Here is a 16,831-nt window from a genome sequence, read left to right as displayed (position 1 = left end):
TGCTCATCTCCGCACAGGAGCAGGGCCCAGCTCCGGCAACCGCACTGGGCTGCAGCCCTCAGGCGCAGGGGTGCAACAGCAGCTCTACAAGGGGCACGACAGCCTCCGCGGAGGAGCTGCCGCGCGTCTCCGCACACGCTCGGGGCCGGGCGGCCTAGCAAACATGGCGGCGCCACCTCAGCACGGCCGGGCCCTTCCCGCCGCAGGGCCGAAGCCCGCGCGCCCTTCGCCAACATGGCCCCCGCCCCGCGCAGTTACCGCCTGGGCGCTCGGGGTGACGTCATCCCGCGGCGCCATCCCGCGTTGCCATGGGAACCGGGGGCTGCGGCAGCCCCGTTGGGGTCGCTGCCGCCGCCATGTTCGCGGACGGGCCGGCGGGCAGCGCCGACGTGGGGTCGCTGTGGAGACGCGCCCGGGACACGCGCTGCGAAGCGGTGAGAGGCCCCCGCGCTCGCCCCGCTGCTCTTATAGCGCGGCTTCCTCCCCAGCCCCCGCGGCGGGCCCGGCCCGGGACCTCCCCGCGCCGCGGCCCCCGCCGCTCTGCGGGTACCTTCAGTGCAGCCCCTTCCTGCAGCCGTGACAAACCCACGCGCAGCCCCTGCCGTGGCCGTGCCCCGTTGTCGCTCCTGGATACTCGCTGCGTTTCTCTTTCACTCCCCCCAGCCCAACTGCCGAGGTCTCTGTGCCTCCAGCCTGGCCGCATGAAGGCCACAAGTACTAACTAGCACCCAGGCAGTTACACTCGCCTGGCCGCGAGCCTGAGATGCCCAAATATGCTCAAACATCTCTGCCAAGTGACAAAATAGCATCTTGGGCACCGCTTTCTTTCCGTTGGGATTATAGAGCCCCTGTCTCCTCTTCCTAGAAAAGCTGCCAGACGGGGCCCATTGCGACAGCAGAAGCGGCGGCGCAGACGGGCACGAAGCGGGAGGCCGGCGTGCAGACGGAGCTGGGCGCAGGTGCTGCCCGGGACTCCCTGCAAGAGGGGCCCGCGGACGCCGCTCGCCTGCTGGCCTTCCTGCAGAGAGTGGAGGACACTGTTATCAAGGAGCTCAGTAAGAACTGCAGGAGCCATGCCTTCGATGGCTTCGAAGTGAACTGGACAGATCAGAATGACACAGTAAGTCAACAGAACTCAGGTCTGTGTTGTCACCTTGCAGAGCTGGTTGCAGTGGCTCTAACATGTTGTGTTTCTTACCACTGGGATTGATCTTGCCAGATTTTAATAGTTAGAAATTACTAGTCTTTTTTTTTTTTCCTCCATCCTTTTCCTTTGCTTGCAGTGTCACCTTGCCTGCTAAAACTGCTCTTGCCATCAGTGAGCAGCAGCCTGGTGGGCAGGAAGCCTCCCCTGGGTACAGTCTTACTACAGGTTCAGCAGCCCCTTCCAGGTGTGCCAGACTCATGGTTGTCTAGGAACAGTTGAAGTCAGTGATTTGGCAACTCCTCCTACTTGGATTATATTTGTTTGTAGCTTAGTGTTGAAGAGTGGAGGCGATTGGTTTCTGTCTGTACATGTTGGTGCAGTCATTTTCAAACCATTGCTTATTAAGCTCAGCCAGTGCAACAGGCTGCCCTAAGTCCCTGCAGCCTGGCCTGTGTTGCTACCCCCAAAATATGCAGTCTGTGAGTGGCAATAGTGGAAGGATGGCTGCTCTGGTAGGGTCATGTGGAGTTGATGTCTCCCTTTAGGAACTGAGCTTCTTTTTCACTTGTATATCTATATGCTTCTTAGGCTTCTGACCCCAAGATCATACGCAGGAGCCAAAGAGATCACCTCTCCCTGTGCCCAGAGAGATTCAGTGCGGGGATTTGATCTCTCCTAGGTGTTGTGCTTGCACACGTTGTCATACCCAGAAGCTCAGCATCGAAAGCTGCAGGTCACAGGTGTCTCGTGGAACGCGACGGGGGCCGTCGTTGCGTGCTCGTACGGCCGGTGAGTATCTGAGGGGGTTGAGCGCAACTGAGGGTCGCTGAAAATGTGACATTTTCAGGCTGACCTACATTTTACATATGTTCACTTTGTCTCCAGCAGTAAACCAGATACAGACACACCTTATTCATGATGAAAAAAACCTAATCCCTAGTCAAAAAAACCCAAGTCTCAGGGCAACTTTAAATTTCGATTATTATTATTTAGAAAATGGATACGTACATGCAACACTGATTGGTTTCTGGATAGATTCTGCTTGGAAATAAAATATAAACAGCAGATGCACTTGCAAATATACATGGGTGAGGTTTAGAAGTACGTGCTTATCTTCTTTGAAGATCTTACTGTTTTAATGTGGTCTCTTAGCACGTTAGATGCACCTGGCATCTTTTCACACATGCACCTAATGCCATGGACATGTGCTAACAATTAGTTAAGAAGAGCTAGGCCGGCCCTAAAATAAGGGTTGGACAAAGCATTTACCCAATGCAAAAGGTATGTGTCTTTACCTGTGTTTCTTCTCTGTGCCTTCCACTGCCCTTACTCTTCTTTTCTTCTGCTACTGTTTTCTTAGACTAAAAGTCCTGCAAAAAGAGCATCTGTGAGTAAAGGTGTAGGGAAGAATAAAACAAGAGAAACACGTGTGTTTCTTGTCCCTTCTGCTCTCCTAACCTACAGGTATTTTCAGATTATAATGCGTCTCTTAGGAGACTCCCCTTTGATGAGCAGGGGTGCAATCTCTGAACATGTGGCTGCTTTTGGAATCTGCAAAGTCCCTTGGTGGGGAGTTTCACAAATCGGCTATTCCCTGCATGAGGAACTGCTCTTTTTATTTGTTATCTCAAGCACTACCTCAGTACAAGAATTAGGAGCAATAGGTAAAGGCAGTAGAGGTTAGGCTCAAAAGGGCTGCTTTTGTCCTGGCCACTTGCTGGTCTGTAGATCTCCTTCCCATCATTTTCTTGCCACAACACGAGTGTCAGTGTGGTGCTAATGACAGAGTACACGGAGGTCCTGCACGTAGGCCCTTGGCACTAGCGCCCTTGCTTGTCTGAACATCTTTTCAGATGCTCTAGCTCAAAGTACCTTTGTTTGGGAAACCTTTAGCTTTAGAAAATGGGAAGCACCACAGGCATTCACTGGGATCTAGAGAGTAAATGTGCAAGTGTCTTGTCACTTCTGCTCGGGGCAGATGGCTGGTAGTAGTCATTATTTTGGATGTGTTCTGTCTCTTGTCAAAAGAAGGTTACATTTTGATAACGCATGAATGGAACAGCTATGAATACCAAAGAAAGCAGAGTGGCAGATGCCTTTTAGAATCTCCAAATGAAAAGATTCATGAGAGCCACTTATTTGTGACAAACAAGTATTGAAATTTGTAGCGCTGGAGTGCAGAGCACGTTCATGTGCAGTAACCACCCTCAGCTGGTGGCTGGGAAGGAAGTTCCATGTTCCTGTGCAGGCATCCAGGCTTCAGCTCATGCTGCTTAGCTCGGGCCACGAGACTTGGTAAGTCCTTCTCAGCCCTGATCAGGCCTCCAGGGAAGACATCTCCTCTCTGCGTGTGTTCAGATCCTGCTCTGAGAGCGCTCTGGTCTCTTTGGATTTTGATTCTCAAATATTCATAGCAACTTTCTGTAATGTGCCTCTTACATCATTCCCATTACTTGAACAGTTACTAGGTCCTGGAACAGTGAATCACGGCTGAGATTTGCTTGCAGGCACTTAGCCCTGTATGTGCACTGACGTGGACTGTAGCTGCACTAGTGTGAAAAGCAAGTTTAATCACCTCAACTTCTCTTGACCTCAGTTTTCTTTTTGTCTGCAAAATAGCCCAGGCTTCACTGCTGAATGGAACATAGCAGAGCCCCTGGCAGTAACCCACGAGATGAGCTGTAGCCTTCTCTCCTGCAGGTTGGATGATGGGGACTGGAGCACAGAAAAATCCTATGTTTGTACGTGGAACCTGGACAGAAGAGGATTGAACCCACAACGCCCTGACCTGGTGGTGGATGTTCCCAGCTCGGTTATGTGCCTGGCTTTCCATCCCTCCCAGCCTTCGCTGGTTGCTGGTGGGTTGCCTTTGCCTTAGCTCTTATTTGAAATGTTCCTGTATTTCCTGTAACTTGCATCTTTCAGCTCAACATAAAATTTCTTGGAAAAAATAAGGGTAGTGTAGCGCCTTGCTCAATGGAACCAATGCTCCCTAGTGAGCCTAAATGCATCACTGGTCGTTGTCTCTGGACCCTGGGACATTCCTTTCAGTGATGTCTGCCTTGCTATCACCTCCTCGCAGAGAGATGCCAAAGGCCAGTGCAGCTCTGGTTGTGAGCAGGAAGAACGAACTCCCTCAGTAGCCGTGTGCTGTCTCACAGCAGAGCTGCCCGTGCCCCTGTGCGGGTGCCAGGCCCCTGCCCCTTTCCACATTTATTTATGTTCCTGCACCCTCCGTTCAGGACTGCTCCTCCCAGGACTCTGGTCATGCTCATGCACAAGCCTAAGCAGCAGGAACCATCATTCACAGTTGCTGCCCTTTGCATAATTCATGTTACGCACTGCTAGAGCTTATATTTTATTGGCACTTTCATCCTTTTCAGGTGGCCTTTTCAGTGGAGAAGTGGTGGTGTGGGACACCAGCAGAACAGGAGACCCCCTGATCTGGAGGACAGGCATGACAGACGATACACACACGGATCCAGTCTATCAGGTAACAGACTGTCCGCAGCACAGCACTGGGGAAGGAGAGAGCTGCCCTTGCTGCTTCATTCCTTCAGTTCTTGCACAAATTACTGATGCTTCCTCTGAAGCTCTCAGGTGGGCTGCTGTAGTTCAGCAGTTTTGGTCTCTCTTGATTGGCTCCATTGGCTATTTTTTTCCCCAGGTCTAAAGGGACTGCTATGACACTGAACAAGTATTTTATGAATTACACACTTTACCTGTAAAAATAACTTCTTGGTGTTCAGGATAAATGAGGAATGGGCTCATTTCCATGCTGTAATTGTTCAGTGGTGCAGAGAAATCAACACTATTTGCAGTCTTTTAAACATATAGGTAGCAAATAAGGACTGATCCTTAGTAGGAACTTAAGCTACACAAAAGGTCACTGTTTGTTCTTGCAGTCTGACTTCACTGGTAGTTTGTCTGAGGCTTCAGAGCTCCTGACAGACCTGAGAGAATTGCTGATTCTCTTCTGCAGGCTAAAATTATATTCCCATTTTTCAGGAGCATTTGTTACTTCCAGGTCTGCTCTCCTACTGCAGACTGCTGGCTTCAGTTCTACCTGTCCTAGGATCTTAGGGTCGAGGTAGTTTGCTTAGAACTTGAAGGTCAAAATTTGCCAATGATTAGTCTGAATTAAGGGGTTTATTAAAAAAAAAAAAAAAAAGGCAGTGCTTTTTGACCCTCTTGGGGACTAAGGTATTCAGGCGCCTCATAGAAGCTGGTCTGATACCAAGATTAGTGGCCAGCCCCTGGTCTTGCAGGGACAGCGGGGGTGGGTTGCTGAGTGCGCAGGGCAGTTCCGACAGCCCCTCTCCTCCCGAACCCGCTGTGTTTGGAGCAGGTTAACTGGTTACCAGCCGGGAAGCACAGGAACCACTTTCAGCTCTTGAGCGCGTCCACAGATGGAAAGATCCTGGTGTGGCAAGAGGAGCGCGACGGCCGGCTGGTCTTGGCTGAAGGATTCGCCCTGGTGGCTCAGCAGATCCCTCGCAGCATTCAGCTCAAGAAGGTGAGCTCAGCCCTTCAAAGAGGGCCGATTTGACAAAAAAAACCCCACATCGTAACCCTAGTTTCCAGCGGCAGAGTATGCCTTTCGCATGAGAAGAGCGATGTAAAGTCCTTCCCACCAGCCACGCTGACCCTTGATCAAGCCCCATGTCCCTTGTACTGAAACCACCTCTAGAAAAGGTGGGGACAGCTGCTTTTAGGAGCTGCTAGGATGGAAAACTTGCTTGTAATATTAATGCACGCAACTCCCCTTGCTGGAGGATGCCGCAGGGGCTGAAGGCTGAGCAGTGCTGCACGTGTCACAGCTAGTGTGAGCTGTGCAGTAAAAGCTGCTTGGGACCCGGCCAGTCTGGTGCCAAGCCTGGGACTGCCTGGGTGCTCCACTGCAGACCGCAGCTTTGGGTGTTTTTCTCGTAGCTCGTGTGGGGAGAGACGGCCGTGGGCGTCACGTCGCTCTCTTTTTCGCACTTTGATCCATGCGTGTTCGTTGTCGGCGTGGAAGGCGGCTTTGCCCTGCAGTGCTCCACGGCAGCCAGGACTGAGGCTCTGCAGCGACCAGGCCGCTCCCTGCCCCTCAGGGCCCCGGCAGAACTCGCCTTCTCCCCGCACGGTGGCCCCCTCTACTCCGTGAGCTGCTCGCCCTTCCACAGGCAAGTGCTGGGAAAGCACCCGGGTAGCGCGCGCTGCAGCCCAAGTCACCGGATGGCTCTAAACACCCCCTTCTCAAGTGACCCGGGGGCACAAGCTCCAAAAAAAGGGTCTCCTGGCTTCCCGGATTTGACAAAGTACCTTCCTATGGCAGCAGAAATGGTTATTTGGCTGGTGAAGCTGCGCCCCTATCTGTGCCACAAGGGCCCAGCACCCAGGTAACATCAGATACTGTCTCCACTCAGGCCCATGTAGACCATAGCACTTTCCTTTAAGATCCTTCAAGTTATGTTAATGCCAAAGAGCAATTTCAAGTAAAGGGAAGGTGCTGAAGAACAGCAGATTATTTCATCAGCATAGAAGTGATGTGCCCTTCACAGGCCTTACTCACAGCCGCCCAAGTTGGAAGTCTCTAGCTGCAGTTTACCCAGCACCCACATTTGATTTGCCTCAGACAGGCACAGCCAACAAGGGCTCGCTCTAGATCAGCAGCTCCCAGGCATCTCTGGCCCACAAACCATCAATACCCAGCAGACAACAGGAGCCCTCATTAAACTTAATTGAAAGCACCAACAAAGCTCTGCTTCTGCAGAGCAGCTGCAGGCCAGGGCCCAGAGCAGAGCTTGGGAATCGCTAAGACACACCTAAAAAACAGTAACATGGGCCTAGACCCTCCTTCTAGAGTGTTTTACTTTATACTACAGCCTATGAAATGCTTATGTTTTCCAGGAATCTCTTTCTGAGCTGTGGGACTGATGGACACGTTCACTTACATTCCCTGCTGCAGGCGCAGCCCCTCATTTCTGTTCAGTTATCAAAAAAATACCTCTTCTGTGTACGCTGGTCTCCAGTGCGACCACTGGTCTTCGCAGCAGCTTCTGGGGAAGGCAAGTAGCTGTAAGGAACCTGGTCTTAGAGAGAAGGTTAAAGTTTTGGGCTGTTTTTTAATTAATACAAGTCAATTACTCTGATTAGCATTTCCCCTGAGAACAGTCACCATTGTTGGTACCACACCCTGAGCACGCTGGGGTCACTCCCAGCTCCCCAGGACTTCGGCAGCAGTTACGGCTGTTTTCATCACACCATTATTGCTGTGGCCAGAACAGTTCCCTGGCAGGTGTGTGATGTAGCATGGCAAGATTACTGTAGCTAATTCTTAGTAGTAAAAAAAAAAATGCCAAAAACAAGAAAGCTGGAACTGTTTTAAACATGACCTCAGGAAACTGCCCCAACTATATTTGGGTTAAGGGGTGGATATTTCAGAGCTGAAACGAGCCTGCCAAAGCCCTGCCAGTGGAAGGAGAAGTCTGTGCTGTCTTGGCACGATGGCAAGTGTCAGTCTAGACAGAGAGAAGGGGCAACAGCTACAGGTGCCACACTAAGGATTTTCTAAGGTGCGGTTCTTCAATACAAAAGGTGTTACAGCAGGAGGTGTGACACGTATTTGTTTTAAAGGAGAGGTGCAGCTGTTTGACTTGGAGAAGAGTACCCAGAAAGCTGCCGTTTCCATAAAGCAGACCCCAGGCGAGAGCCCTGTCTACTGTTTGGAATTCAACCTCCGGCAGCCTCAGCTCTTGGCAGCAGGAGACGCCACCGGTGCCGTCCAAGTCTGGCAGCTCAGTTCTGACTTCACGGAGCAGGGACCCAGGGAAATGAAGCACCTGGAGCAGCTGGCAAGCGAGGTCACCGACTGAAAGAGCAACGTAACCGGGTGCTGGAAGCCTCTTCCAACTCTGACTCCAGAAAAAGCTGCCCGTTTACCTCATCCATAGAGTCCAACTGCAAAACACACCTATTTTTGACAGCAGGCGTTTCATTCAAATAACAGTTGAATTTGTATTTAGCTATTAAACACAAGATGATGTATTTGGACCAATAACTTTTATTGAAGCACACTGCAATATGTTCATTTTCCCTAGGAGAGTTTAAGCTAAGCTGTTTAGGTTACATCATAAAGTAACATTGATTATTGTAGAGCACAAAGAGAGACGCATGCAGAGCTATAGTCGGCAAACGTAAGCGTGTTCTTTGCATCTTTTGGAACTAGTGTTTTGTATCAATTCACAAAAAGTGAACGTGTAAATTCTATGTAGTCGAAGGAGGAAGGAAGTTCTCTGCCCTTGCCGTCCATGTAGGGCTTCATGTGAGAAATGCAGTAATCGGCTTGTTCCCGGGTCAGGTTCTGAAAGACAAAGACAGCGCCGAGGTGGAGACAGGCGCTTTGTGGCTGCAGCTGGAGCATTTTCAAACAGCCCTCCCTTTCCTGGAGGCACCTGGGAGCAGAAGCTGCAGCACCAGAGCTAGGGCTGGCAAAGAACCCTTCTGGCTGCTGGTCTGTGCTGTTAGTTAAAGGCTGGAAGGGCTGACCCGAGTCTTCCCACCAAGGAGAAGACAGAACAGGTAACGCACATGAGGAAGGAGAACCACCTCTTTATTTCTCTGCCAGCCAGTGGGATTCAGACAGGAAAAACTTGCTGTCTTGGCAGGGAAAGGAGAGGGAGGAGGTGTTCATCCTGTCCAAGCTTAGGTACCTAAATTCCTCCTCTGAATCACTGTTTGGAGAAAGGGATTCATCTAGTCTCCCAAACAGAGGAAAGTAAAAGTTTCTGAGGACAGAGGCTGTGAACACACTCCCTTCCCAGGCCTCTGAGTAGTCTTTTTTAAAAAACAAACAAACAAACCCCACTTTAACCCGAATAGTTATCTGTCAGTTGAAGCTTTTCCTCTCCTAGAGGCACGCGGCAGCTGGGTGCAGCCTCCACCATCACTTCTGCCCTGGTTGCAGGAGACACCTCTGCACATTCAGAGCCGACAGCCACAGTGACCCGACCCTCCCAGCACCAGACAAGGGCTGGTCTTTGCGAGCAGAACTTGTGACCAGAGAGCAGCCACTTGGATACTCACTTGGTAGAGTTCCTCCTTGGTCACATAGGGCTTCCCCTCTGAGCTGAGGGCTCGGAAAGCGCTCTCGATCTCCTCGCTGGATTTCACATTCTCAGTTTCCCTGCTGATCATGAATGCCATGTACTCCTGCAGCGAGACGTGTCCATCCCTGCCGGTGAAACAAAGGGCACGTGAGTGCTGCCACCCAGTAATACCCAGCAGAAAACATTCCAGACCTAACCTTCTGGGAGCAGATTTAGCTGTGCTGGGAGCAGTGCAAAGTCTAACAGAGGAGACTTATCATCAGCTCCGTTTCCTAGAATAAATTTCACAAATGTCGGTCTTGCATTCAGAGACCCTTTACATCAATTGGTAGGAAAACAACCACAGCAGTAACAAGCTGCCCAAAACACAGATGATACCGATACAAACATTCTGCAACAGAAAAATAAAACCTCCCCACCCACGTACCGGTTAGGATCTACGGTGTCAAGAATAGACTCGAACTCCGGATCCGGCTCTCCTTCCTCAACCATAGGAAGGTCGTATCCAAGAGAGCGCAAGCAAGACTTAAACTCCTGGTGATTAAGGCGTCCAGATTTATCCTTGTCAAAGTGCCTAAAAACAAAAACTTGTGTTTTAAGTGTCAAATCTTTGTAGTAACTGACTGAAAGCTACGTAGAGGGCTGAAAACTGGAACAGATGATAACTCCTGTTCTTACACGTGTAAGACACAAGTTCTTTACGTTGCTTAATGAGCAGCGAAACCCAGCTGTATCCCCCAGCTGAGATACCTGGACACAGATGGTTCCTGCACCCCTGGGCCCACAACCGAGCACGCCCAGCGGAGCCTCCGGGGCGGCTGTACCAGCCAGCAGCAAGGGCAGCTGGAGGCTCCAGAGATCAGAGCAGCTCAGCACAAACGTGAGCCGACAGAAAAGGAGCCGCAAAGGGATCAGTCAGATAATCCTAGCTGTGAATCGAGCCATCCGTGTGCCAGAGGTATCTCAAGCCTGCCCTGGCTTTCCCTGCGACTCACTTGAACATCATGCTGAACTCCTTCAGGGCCTCCTCGGTGACTCCAGTTGTGTTTCTGAAAGGGAAGAAGCAAAACTAGTGAGCGGGTCCTAACCCCAGACCAGCACCGGTGTCGATCTGCCCCAAGCCAGACATCTGCATCACAAGGGGAGAACCACTGGTCGGACAGCACGCTGCATCATCAACCACAGCTCAGCGCAAGCACCAGTTTTCCATGATCTCCTAACTGCTGATCGCCAACACAACCACTCCCCAAGCTCCCAAGGGCGCCCCTCCAAGGGGGCCGGGAGATGCCCTCTACACTTCCCGGTCTAGTCAGCCCACAGCAGATGCACCAGCACAGACCGCGCGGAGCTTTGACTTCTAGACGAACGTGCGCGTCATCCGTCCCCCCGCGCCTGCGCTGGACACGCTTCACACCACGCAGCGGGAAGGCAGTACCGGGCTTGGATCTGCTGCTCCAGGTTGTGCTGCATCCGCATTCCCAGCTGGTCCAGCTGGTCCCACTGCTGCGCCAGCCCCACGGTGCTGTGCTCCGTGTATTTGTTGTCCAGGATAAGTGCCTCTTCCATGGCTGCTCCAAGGTCCTCGATCTTCTTCAGCTGGCTCCTCATCGCTCGAATCTCCTGGTGCTTGCGCTGTTTATTAGGAGAGCAACAGGATGTTATCAAGGAATAACATCCTTGATGGGCTGAGCAGAAACAGCCTGTGCACTCTGTTTTATTACACTATTCCTTTTGTCTGCTGGAATTACAAATTTACACATATTTACTGGGATCTGGAAAACAATACTCAACATATAATCTTCATTGTGTTATTGGAAACCAACAGGATCTGTGTTCTTGAGGAAAAATACATTCTATTAGGAAAAAAACTCAAAATACTGTATCCTTCCTGCTCTACGCCGTCATTTAGAAAGTAAGAAGAAAAACTATGTTAGAGTGCTACTTAATGGCTTGAGATACAAGTAGACATCTGATATGTGAACAGATAATCCCAGTGGTATTCAAAACCATATCATTTCAGAATTTTACCATATAGTTACATATACTTCCTTCCTCCCTGCATGGTCCCCGGTAGCTCTTGGGAAAAGCATTTAACCCCAGGTGAGCACTGCTTACCTTAGTAGCTTCCAGCTGCGATTCCAGCGTTCCCGACTCCTCCACCATACAGGACCTAAACACAGAGCCACAGTGAGAACGAGCTCTTCTGCTGCCCAAAACAGCACGTGGGGCTCGAAATTAACAGTCCTTCTCACTGCAGTACGTTTCTCCTGTACATATGTTAATGCTGGTTTTGTGTTTTGATTCTGACTCATCCTAAGTAAGGCAGATGTACGTACATCTTTAGGCCTCATTGCTCTACAGAGTTAATTTCTAGCCCCGTTTGAAAGGCAACACGATCAGTAGCCACACTTCATGCCAAATCCAAAGCACCTACTGCATCAGACCCAACAAAATTAGGAACTTGGTGTAGTCCTGCCCCACTCCACTGTGCTCAACACACACACGCACACACAAACTACAGGTGATTCACTGGAGCTGTATTTGCTGGTGGGATACAAGAGCTCTAAAAGAGAGGGGAAATAGGGGAAAAAGATTTCTTGAAAACTACTAGTTTGGTTCAGATGTGATCCTAATACGGCATAATCACTACAGGACGCTGGAGACCCGCACTACACTGCTGGGCAGTGGATATTCCTTGTTTTTCCCTCCCCGTCTCTCCTGTCCTGCGCTCAGAGACGCTGAGGCAGCGGCCCTGACCCCATGTGGGTCTACGTGGGCACAGCGGCCCCAACGCGAGTGGGTAAAAATCACCATGGTCACAGCCGCCAAAATGCACCTTGAGGGACTCCTTGCGGAAGGCCTCTGGATGCTGACTCTATGCTCTTGGATCCTAAGCAATGCTCAGCAGCAGCTTTGTAAGAACCTCCGTGCTTGATTATGGTGAGAGCTGATACTAAATGCCCTGTGCACGGGCATCAAGTGTGGGCGCTGCAGAGACGGGCTGTGCTGCTGCTTTGTGACCCTTGGGGACTCAAACCCCTGTCACTAAACCCAGGTTCTCATCCCCACCAAAACCTTTCATCCTCCTCCTAAAGGCTCCTGTGCTTCTTGAGAGAGGTTTCAAGTGCTGAATCACTCTGTAGCAATGAAAATGCATCAAACACTTGGGTGTTTCTCAGCCCCAGGGTTAAGGCTCAGGCGCAGTTTAAGCAGCCGAAACGCAGCCCCGCGGCCCTGAGCAGGAGGCTGGGAGCCAGCCACGGAGGGGGACACAAACCTCCAAGCATCTCTAAGCAGTGAGAGTTAGTCGGAAGGAAAGCGAGCCTCAGAATTAAGAGTGCATTTGAAAAACCAAAAGTGAGGTAAGAAAATACAAGGAAAAAAAACCTTCCAGATAGATCATCCCCAACTTCATACTGATAGACACGAATGACACGACGATACGCTATGCTAGTCAAAGGAAAGAAAGCAGGTAAATTCCAAAAAGGAAGAAGGAAGGGCAGAGGAAAGCACATGCCCAAACACAGCCACAGCAACGGAGCCGCACTCCAAGCGAGCACCGCCTCGTGGCAAACAAGCAACCGCTTAACGGAGAAAAAAATACCCAAGCGCTGGGCGCACAAGTAACTGTTTTCACGTGAGTTACGAGAAAGGGAGAGTCGCTAGAAGGACCCAGGCCCTGCGGTTACCTCAGTGAGCGGTTCGTTAGAGGCGGCTCTGCCCTCCCCCAGAGGAGCTTCCCGCCGGCGACGCCAGGCGGCACCCGGGGCTGCGGCGTGAGGCGGCCGCGGGACAACCCCGCGCGTCTGGAAGCTTCTCCGAAGCGCTGCCTCCCCCCGGCCCGAGGCTAAGCCCAGCCAATGCCTCTTAGGGCTAAATCTGCATTTTTAATCCATTCACACAGAATTAAGGGCAAACTGCCTCGCGTATCAGTGGCCTTCTGGTAATTTGCTCAACAAAAGCGCTTGGCACACTGATCTTGAACCCTGACCCCCCCCATCTTGCAGTAAATGGCTCCTTTCTTTAAGCTCATTCTTGGACACCAGAACTAATCCACGACACTGCTTGACAAAAGAGCAGAGAATTCAGCACCCGTTCCAGGAAAATCTGCTTGGTTCCATTAAAGCGCACAACAAAAATGGGGCAAATTATTTTTATCTGGCAGAAACAGCAGGACAGAAGACACTGTGATCATTACGGAGCACATCAGAAGCACAATTATCTGCAAAGAATTCCACCCTTTCATCAGGAAAAGCCTCACTTTATGGGAAAGGCCCCTTCTTCCACACCAGCACAGGGTAACATACAAACCTCGGCACCAGCCTCACAGTGTTTGTTAATATTTTATATTACAGCTTGGTACAAAGCTTTCTGTGTGGCTGATTTTTAGAACAAATTTAACCAGATAAACCCTTCTCAGAGGGTTTGGCAGTCAGAAGCTATTTCAGACTTTATTCTTTCTGCTTTCTGACCAATAATCAACTTGCATCTTTGTCAGGAATTAGTCCTGCTGCCCAAATGAACGATTTTGTATTTCTTGGAAGTGCAGGCATCAGCCTGTAGGACCATATTGGGAGGTTTTGTCGGCTGCCATCAAGGTGTAATTTCTTTTTGTGAAGTGAACTCCTATTGGGGAACACAGTTATGCAGCAAGTTAAAAAAGGGCCAGTTAATATTTGCATCCTACAAAGTTTTAAGACATGTCATTTAAGTAAAATTCTTCATAGGATTCTTTCCTCCCCATCGCAAAAGGCAGTCAATAACTTTGGAGTTTTCTGGATTCTGAGAACAGATATAATGGATAGGTTTGTTTCACTAAGCAAATCTATGCATGCTGGAAAATTAGTAATGTCAGCCGTTTCCCAAAGGCAAGGGAGTGCAAATTATATTACATTCTTCCATATCTCATCAGATTAAAAGCATTTTCTTGTGCAAAGCCCCAGGGAAAAGAAGAATTAAAGTAAGGATTTCCGTGAGTGGAAACCCATTAATGCTTTTTTTTTTTTTTTTTTTTTCCTACTTCTGACTGGGAAATAACAACGTTCCTATAGGTTTCTATTTATTGAATCTACTCCAGAATCTTGTTTCATGTCTATGCACCTCAGCTATGGGTTGCTCTTTGCAAATAAAAGGGGGTTCAGTGCTTTCAAAAGCAATGCAATGACAGAAGAAAACAGACAGAGCAGAAGACAATCACCACATTTTTAAAGATATAAAATTCAATACTAACCCATCTAGCAGGTAAGTCCTGTAGAATGTGAAGATCCAAACATCAGGCAGCAGGACAAAGACAAGACAGTGAGAGAGGGACAGAGATTTGGATGGGAAGCAAACATCAACAGTTAGAAATCATATTTATATTTCAGCATTTCATGAAAGCACACAGAACTGTTTGTAAACACAGAGACAGAGAATCACAGGATTACATGAAAACTGAACTCACCTCCTTGTAATCACAACGCATGTGTATCTGTTAAATCTTTACTGCCTCTCCCCAGATAAGGACATTATTAGACAATAACCTGGATAAGCATTTTTTAAGCTTTTTTTTTCCTCCTCTATTGAAGCTGTAGTGAGATTTTTAATGTAATAATCAATACAGGAGGAACATTAACAGAGGTATCACAGGCACTTTACAGTCTGCTTCTAGGTATTTGTTTTTTTTCCCCGATTGTACTGCAGACTAGCTCAGGAATAACTGGAGCCAAGAGCCAAGTTCTGGATACCTGGAATCACTGCAGGAAAATGAATTCAGAAGCAAAAACATGTTTATAGTCTTGTGTTTCAGGGGTTTCCTCTATCCACTCCTCTCTCAAATGCTAACTGCAGGAAAGGGACAAGTGCTCAGTAGCTCTGTTTTTCAGCAGGAGACACTTACAATGTAGATTGACCTTAGAGAAGTGAAAGTAGGATGGATACAAATATTATCTGAGAAATTCTCTAGGGGCCGCTCCTCACGAGACAACCTATACCTCGTTTCCTGAATCCACTGATGGAAAGCATTAGCATGCTGAGCAAACTCTTGGCGCAGTTTGTCATTTTCTTCCTGCCTTCGCTGTTCCTTCTGCAGCTCCAATTCACGTTCCTGAGAAACAAACAAAAGTACTCTCAAACAGAGAATTAATGCCATTATCTTCATCCTGTGACAAAGCAAAACTAAAGAGCTGCATACCAGCACAATTCTGAAGCTCAGAGCAAGGCTGAGGACTCAGATTGTCTTTGATAGCTAGACAAAATAAAATTACAACCAGAACAATCCTACTGAAATCTTGAGAACTGGAACTCATGTAGCAGTAACATTACGGTAAAGATGTTGGACATATCTTACAATTAAGAAATTAGAGACATTTCCATTTGTATGGTTTGTCTTTGATTGTTTTCTATCCTTTAGGTGCTGAGCTCTTCTACTGATTATTTTGGAGGTAGAACTTCCAGGAAAGATTTGAAACATCGTAAGTTAACAAAATTTCTCTCTGACTAACCTTGATTATTTTCTGCAGATTCCTCCAGGTTTCCTCAAGAGCCTCCATAGTAAACCAAGTATATGGGTTTGAGGCTACACGGAAGCTCTTAATCTGGCGATCGAGCTCAGCCAGCTGGTTGAAGTCAGCTTGGGCAGAACTGAGCGAAGAACGGAAAGCATCGTGAGCTTCTCGCAGTGCTTTGATCTCCTCTAGAGAGTTACAGCGCACGGGATCTGTCAGGTCCTCTTCAGCATTCTCAAACCAGCTGTTGAAGGCAGATGCCTTCTTTGCAAAAGTCAGGAATAGATCCTCAACCTAGAAAAAAGAAAGCAATCCAGCTGTTCAGTTACACAGTAGTACAGTAATGACACGATCTGCGCTTAACAAGCAAAAACCATCATTTGCCTTTATTATTCATTTCCTGCAAATACCTCAAAGCCTATGAAATATCCCCACCTCCATGATCACTAGCTGTAAATCAGAAAGCTTTGTAAGTTTACAGCAGTGTAATTTCCACCCCCTCAGAAGCTGACAATTAGATTTCAGTATCGCAGAGGTTTGGGTGCTCACCTTTCTGAAATGCTCCTGGGCCTCCAAGAGTTTCTTTTTCCTGGCAGCAGAGTTAGCAAGCAGCTGATTCCAGCGCTTCATCAGAGACGCGTGCCGAGCCTCAATGGCCTTCGACTGGATGTGTTTGGCAGCTAGTAGCTGGTCTTTCAGTGCAGTGATGTTTGCAATTCCCTCCTGCTGGAAAGCCTGCAGCCCAGCATCAAAAGTTTCCTGTAACATGAAAAAAGAATCAACTAGTTTAGATTGGAATATATGAAAGATACAGGAATAAACACACATGAAAATAAATGCCAAATTCTTGTATATTCCAGAAGCATTCACATGTTTTTTTCCAACATTTGCAAGACTGAAGAAAACATGAGCACTAACCTGTTTTGTGAGCAGTGTCTGTACAGAGGAGAGGTCACGTCCGTAGTCATCTGTCTTCAAACTGTTCTCTTTTTCTCCTGAGAAATGAAGCAAATTACATAAAAACATCAATATTTATTCTTCCCAAATGTTCTCTCTTTCTCATAGGGGAAACCCTCATGGTCCAATGAAATAATTACCCCCAACGACAG

At 48.8% G+C, this 16,831-nt stretch overlaps 2 protein-coding genes across 14 annotated transcripts in view; one reads left to right on the top strand and one right to left on the bottom strand.

Moving 5' to 3' along the window:
* Positions 1-324: 324 nt before the first annotated feature.
* On the top strand, positions 325-8,019 carry DYNC2I2 (dynein 2 intermediate chain 2). The gene is made up of 9 exons (XM_088525209.1): positions 325-434; positions 866-1,120; positions 1,827-1,936; positions 3,848-4,005; positions 4,531-4,640; positions 5,496-5,663; positions 6,080-6,312; positions 7,040-7,197; positions 7,766-8,019. The coding sequence occupies exons 1-9, from the start codon at positions 357-359 to the stop codon at positions 8,002-8,004; spliced, it is 1,509 nt and encodes a 502-aa protein (XP_088381335.1). The 5' UTR covers positions 325-356; the 3' UTR covers positions 8,005-8,019.
* A 155-nt stretch (positions 8,020-8,174) lies between these two features.
* Positions 8,175-16,831, bottom strand: part of SPTAN1 (spectrin alpha, non-erythrocytic 1) — a 47,122-nt gene continuing 38,465 nt past the window's right edge. For 8 of the 13 annotated variants that reach the window (XM_088525201.1, XM_088525198.1, XM_088525199.1 and 5 more), the window contains 11 exons: positions 16,641-16,717; positions 16,272-16,481; positions 15,720-16,016; positions 15,210-15,322; positions 14,468-14,485; positions 11,353-11,407; positions 10,673-10,869; positions 10,233-10,286; positions 9,665-9,811; positions 9,215-9,362; positions 8,175-8,492 (listed from right to left, as the gene is read on the bottom strand). In XM_088525201.1, the coding sequence (XP_088381327.1) occupies positions 8,367-8,492; positions 9,215-9,362; positions 9,665-9,811; positions 10,233-10,286; positions 10,673-10,869; positions 11,353-11,407; positions 14,468-14,485; positions 15,210-15,322; positions 15,720-16,016; positions 16,272-16,481; positions 16,641-16,717 (1,442 nt within the window). In that variant the 3' untranslated portion in view covers positions 8,175-8,366. The remainder of the gene's footprint in view (positions 8,493-9,214; positions 9,363-9,664; positions 9,812-10,232; positions 10,287-10,672; positions 10,870-11,352; positions 11,408-14,467; positions 14,486-15,209; positions 15,323-15,719; positions 16,017-16,271; positions 16,482-16,640; positions 16,718-16,831) is intronic. The other 5 variants (XM_088525200.1, XM_088525205.1, XM_088525206.1 and 2 more) reach the window with 1 other exon arrangement.

Source organism: Tinamus guttatus, unplaced genomic scaffold, assembly GCF_059628265.1.
Source record: "Tinamus guttatus ecotype Peru unplaced genomic scaffold, ASM5962826v1 Tinamus_guttatus_pri_ptg000226l, whole genome shotgun sequence".
Taxonomy (NCBI): Eukaryota; Metazoa; Chordata; class Aves; order Tinamiformes; family Tinamidae; genus Tinamus; species Tinamus guttatus.
This window is presented reverse-complemented; position numbering and strand designations above follow the sequence as displayed.